General features: G+C 30.9%; 1 protein-coding gene across 1 annotated transcript in view; it reads right to left on the reverse strand.

Annotated features, from left to right (window-relative positions):
* The window catches only part of LOC117173133 (nephrin-like), a 1,314,621-nt gene that overhangs the window by 200,866 nt on the left and 1,107,804 nt on the right, over positions 1 to 5,951 (reverse strand). Inside the window, exon 11 of the mRNA XM_033361530.1 lies at positions 873 to 1,172. Within this exon, the coding sequence (XP_033217421.1) occupies positions 873 to 1,172 (300 nt within the window). The remainder of the gene's footprint in view (positions 1 to 872; positions 1,173 to 5,951) is intronic.

The raw sequence follows: 5,951 nt of genomic DNA on the forward strand, positions 1-5,951 counted from the left end.
TGAAGTTATTATTTTGGGATGGTCAATACGATCATTTTGATTGAACTTTTTTTGACCATCCTTAGAGGATCAGATAAACCGTTGTAGATGGACAATCTATATGAGTCAATCATGCGAGTGAAAAGTAAAACGTGGCGTGACGCCAATTGGGACCATTTTTGAAATGTGCGCATATCGTGCAGCTGTTCAGTCATGTTAGCTGTGCATGAAACCTAAACATATTTTCAATTAATTTAAACTAAATGAAATCTTTGGAAAAAATAACTTCAGTTTCTTCTTTGGAATTTTCAACGAAACTTGTGATACGCATGTATATCGTTTCCTGAATTTAATTTTTTATTTGAAAGCCTATAATCATCAAATCATCAAATCATCAAAACATCAAATCATGTTTCATGCACCTTACACTTCACAAAATACATTAAAGAATGCCATCAAATTTCATAAATTTTATAAAAGTTGCCAGGTTTCACTTCATGTAATAATTTGATGTATTTAATAAAAGAGAAATTGAAACACCGCATATATCTGTATAACGTATGTAGGACACTGACAGGATATAATCGAGTTAAACCACTTATTTTAAATTTCTATAGATGGTCGCTTCGCCCTTCTATAGGGCGATTTTATAGTTGAACCGTAAATATAGTCCCTCTAAACGCCTAGATGTTTGCGCGAACCTTCCATTTTTCTTCTTGTGAACAATATTTAACCATATATCTTCAGAATGAATTTTCAAACTTGAAAGAAAGCTTATCCAATATATGCACAATTGAGTATTGCAATACATCGAAGAAAACTCAAGTTATAGCCCGCACAGTGCATAATCAGAATTATTTAGTAATGTAAGAATAAATAAAATGAAAACTTACCAGCAGCAACTAGTTGAAACAGACATTGTTTAGACTGCTCTCCAACCACATTGTCAGCCCAACAGGATAAGGTTCCATAATCTAATTCCGTAGCTGGTGTATATTTAAGTATACTTAGACCATTTTTTGGATCTATAGAGAACCTATCGACGGGAACATCAACGGTCTCACCGCTGTTGTTGAATTTCCACCGAAATCGATGTGCTGGCGGATCAGCTTCAATTCTGCAGGCAATATCCAATGTCTCGCCTCTAGATGCTCCCACTACCACAACTCGATCGTCTTTACAAACTGGAGAATCTGTAAAAATAAAAAAATTCACAAAAATTAATGTGTAAATATAAATCTATATTTAATTAATACATGCTTGAATTCCTTGGAAAAAATAGAGTCGAGAATAATCATAAAAATGTGTTGTAAAGTTGATAATTGATGAGTAAATAACAAGTGAAGATCAAACAATGAGAGCCAATCGTTGGATGTGTACATGTTAAACAGAAGAGAGTTTGTGCGCAAAAAAGTGGAGGATCTGTAATTTGAAATTTTCAGGAGGTTGTGAATGTGATTATTATAACTTGATATGTTGAAACAGTTGAACTTTCTACGAATATTTTGAATTCTGTAGAATTCAAACCAGTCCTTGGATTTCTCTTGAACTCCATTAAATTCTTTTAAAGTTTTTATCTAATTCTCTTCAGATCTTTGTGTTCGGATTTGTTGAATTCTCAGATATCACTGAATTTTTCAATTGAGTATCTGGAACTCATTAAAATATATTTGTAATTCTTTTAACTTCCTTCGAATGTTTCGAATTCTGTAGAATTAAAGTTCATGATTTTCTGGAAGTAATGTATGTTTTCAGGTTGTATAATTGGAATTAATGTTTTAAAAGTTTCATCAATAGTTTTTTCGACCAGGGAAGACACTGAAAAAGATCTAATTCTAATGACAAACAATCACCTATTTTTGAAAATAGATCAAATTCCACTGAAGTTGAAACTCATTTATATTTCTTATAATTTTTAGAAAATAATGCATTGCCATCGACGGTGGCATGATTGAAATTAATATTTAAATAAAATTTTTATTCATTTTTCGACCAGGACAGACAACGCAAAAGGTCTTTTTTTGGCGAAAAACTCTTTTCCCTTCATTGTCATGTTCTTTGTTTGTCTTTAAATTCTGGGAATATGTATATCTACAAAACACTACTTGATCGCTAAATTTATAGACTAGGATGATCATACCTTCCCTTCTTTCATTGTTTTACTCATGAAAGAAAATTTGGCTTTTTTCTTATAAAGAATATCTAGTAAGAAAATGAACAAATTAAGATTTTTTGATATACAGGGCCATATATAAAGGGAGTCCTTGCGCTTGCACACGGTAGTAGTAAGGGTACCAATCTGGAGAGACACCCCCATTCCTCCTACTTCCCCGCTCTATCCCCTTGCCTAACGGCGCCTAAGTGATTGTAGACAGTGTGATATGAAAAGTTCATTACCCTCACCCCTCGGCCTGCACCGCCCCATTATGAGATTCCCAGCACTATATTCGCAAAAATGTAATTTCCTGCATTATGACGACGTTGCACATTTTTATATGTATTACTAAAAGATCTTTATATTTATCTTTGTTATTTATTTTAATTTATTAATTTTTCACAAAATTATTTCAATAACTTAAAACAAATTAAATATAATAAGTATCTTATGATAATAAAAATAAATGTCAGCTTCCTCTTTAACGTTGAAAACTCCAAAACATTAAAAGCGCAGATATTTCATTAAAATTCATTAAAACAGACGCTTCTTTTTAAATAAAGTACGTATTAATCTCCATATTGTATTTATTACGTATTTCTAATGTGTGGAGGAGTTGTGAAAAGGTCGCCGAGAATATGCTAAAGTGACAAAAAATGTGAGGCTCTAGGTGAATACGTGAATCGTTATTCAAGATATCTGAAATACGAAAAATGTTATGTGTAAGTATTATTTGCTGCTGGTGCATTTTAATTGACTCTATTGAATTCGTCATAAATGTTGTCCTCACTGGGTTGCAAATCTGAAACTTATTAGTGCAAGAAGTTTCATGCGAGTATCCCGAAAAAAGTGAAAGTTTGTCCTTGCATACCTGCCTGTATCTGTCTTGACTGATGCGCATTAGGCAGCGTTTTTTCGTCACAAATACCCTCTAGTGAGAGCAATTTATAAATTTTGTAGGCATTTAGCCGAATTCGGCATTAGGCCTAATGCTTGGACACTAGGCCTAACGCCGACAATAACCGAATCTACATGCGTCGACCTTTCTTTCATCTAATTTTCTGAATCCAAGGTGGCTCTTAGCCGCCTCCTTGCACTCACAGCTTAATGCACAAAGTAACCAGAATATTTAGGCGAATTTAATTTTATATAGTACCATAACTATATATTCACTTGAAATCAGAAAAATGCTTTATCTAGTGGTCGATTTATTGTAAAAATAAAGAAATTGTGAAAAATTGAGGAATCTTTTTAAAATACATGAAATTGAGTTCAGTGCCTTATCAATAATACATTTATAGAGAACCCCAGTAACTAAGAGTATTAATTTTTAAACGCAAGAAATATTATGTATGTTTATATTTATAATATTATATTTATTAAAATTTGAATATTAAAAATAATAGTTTATCGAAATAAACTTGTATAATAATATAATTAAAAAGCAATATTTTGTTTATTTCAACGTTTAATTAAAATACTTAAATTAGCTGGAAAACAGAGATTCAATTTTTCAACATGTTGGTTCCTCATTTTTAATTTCTGCTTAGAGAAACCACTCGTACCTATTTGATAAGCTTCATTTTTTACATCTGTTGCGATTCCAAAAATAGTTGCTTTTTAAAATTATACCTCTAAAAATCTGTATACATAAAAAAGAATCGTTAAAGATGTAGTTCTTAAACAAAAAGATTACTTGCGATATATTTTCGAAGTGGGAGGTGACATACAAAAATTAGATGATCTTTCTTTCGTCTAATTCCCTGAATCCAAGGTGGTACCTAGCGCTTGCACATACTCACGGCTTTATAAAAATGAAAAAATTGTCGAAGATTGAAGAATATTTTTAAAATACAGAAAATTACTTTTATTGTCTTATAATACTTTTACATTATATTTTAACAATATTTTTCATCTGAAGCAGATAAGAACCGCTGCAAACAATAGAAATTTACAATTAACCGACCACCGATAATTTTTATCTGGAGTGTAGTAGTCAAAATCATTAATTTTCAAAAATGAGAAAGAGAAATTAAAAATTTTTTAATGATAATACAAAAATATTAAATTTTCAAAAAAAAATTGAATGTCAAATTTTTGGTTAGGACTACTAATTTGCAAACAAAAAGGAAGTTTTTTGAATATAATATTTCTATTGATTAAAAATATGAATTTTCTACTAACATAATGAATTTTTAACGGAATAAATTAAATTTTCTAAAAACTAGTTCGAAGTAACTAGTAAAAGAGATGAATTTTTAATAAAATAGACGAATTTTCAACCAGAAGCTTAAATTATTATGCAAAAGGATATAATTTCTGCCAAAATAGAAGAATTTTGTGCAAACTACATCAATTTTTAACCAATAACTTGAATGTTTTAACAAAAAGGTGAATTTTCAATAAAGAAAGATTGAGTACACAGACACACAAAAAAAATTTTCTGTCCTGGGGGTGCGACCATGTTGATTATATGTTTTTTGTGTCGCTGAAACCGTATCCAAAGTTCAGTTTACCCCATCACGTCAGGTTTTCGACATCATGTCAAAACGTCTTCACAGAAACCCAAAAATGAAAATTAATGCTATCCTGAGTACCGGGCCATATATATTATATTTTTTTGGGTCGCTGAAACCGAATACGAAGTTCATTTCACCCTATGGCGTCAGTTTTTCGACATAACCTTAAAAAGTCTTCACAGACACCCTAAAATGAAAAGTAATGCTGGCCTCAGTCCCAAACCATGTACATTATATGTTTTTTTGGGTCGCTGACGCCGATTTCAATGTCTATTTCACCCCATACCGACAGGTTTTAATTATAACCTTAAAAAGTCTCGGAGTCTCGCACCCAAAAAAAATTGTTTTATCCTGGGGTTCTGATCTTGTTCATTTTATGTTTCCGGTTTCACTAAAACTGTATCTGTTGTCTGTTTTACCCCATTATGCCAGGTTGTAGACATAATTTGGATGATTCTATAATCAAATCCCAATTTAATTGTTACACCTTGTATATTGAACCTCATAATTGCGAGACATGTTTCATATTTTTCCTCATAGAAGCTACATTTATATATACAGCAGTGTCTCGTCTGTGCCTGCATCAGTGTTGGGTAAGTTCCTTTTTTTGGGTAACTAGTTAAATTTATGTTATTTAACAAAAAAAGTAACTAGTTACAGTTACTGGATAAAGTAACTTCAAGTAACCTAAAAAGTTACTTTTTCTCTTCCTTAATTTTTACTTTAAAAATCAAAAAACTAATACATGATTAATAAAATTATTTCTTATTATTATATTATTACAATAAAAATATTAATAATTTATCAAAATATTATTTTAAAAAACAGAGATTGGTTTAGTAAATAAAAAACTAGCTAGATATGTCGTCAAATGAACAGTAATATATAGCTTAGTTGAGTAGTTGAGTTATTGCTGAACAGGTTTTTGATTGGTACAAGAATACAGAAACCCGAACGTTCTAAAATCGCGCGACTTTCCAATCTGAATGTTTAATCCCTTTCTTTTTTATTACAAAAAAATGTAAATAGACCATACAAAAAAGATATACAAAAAACACAAAGTAACTGTAAATTAATTAAAGTTAAGTTACAAGTTACTGCAAAAATCGTAACTAAGTTACGTTACACGTTACTTTAAAAAAAGTAACTAAGTTACCCTAAAAGTTACAAATAACATAACTTTTTTGTAACTTAGTTACTTGTACCAGGTGTATACATATGAAACCGGTATTGCCATTTAGCGGCCAGTAGGCACACTTGTAGGCACTGTCGGAACTTACCATTTGTGCTAATTGGCG

This window comes from Belonocnema kinseyi, chromosome 5 (genome assembly GCF_010883055.1).
Source record: "Belonocnema kinseyi isolate 2016_QV_RU_SX_M_011 chromosome 5, B_treatae_v1, whole genome shotgun sequence".
Lineage (NCBI taxonomy): Eukaryota > Metazoa > Arthropoda > Insecta > Hymenoptera > Cynipidae > Belonocnema > Belonocnema kinseyi.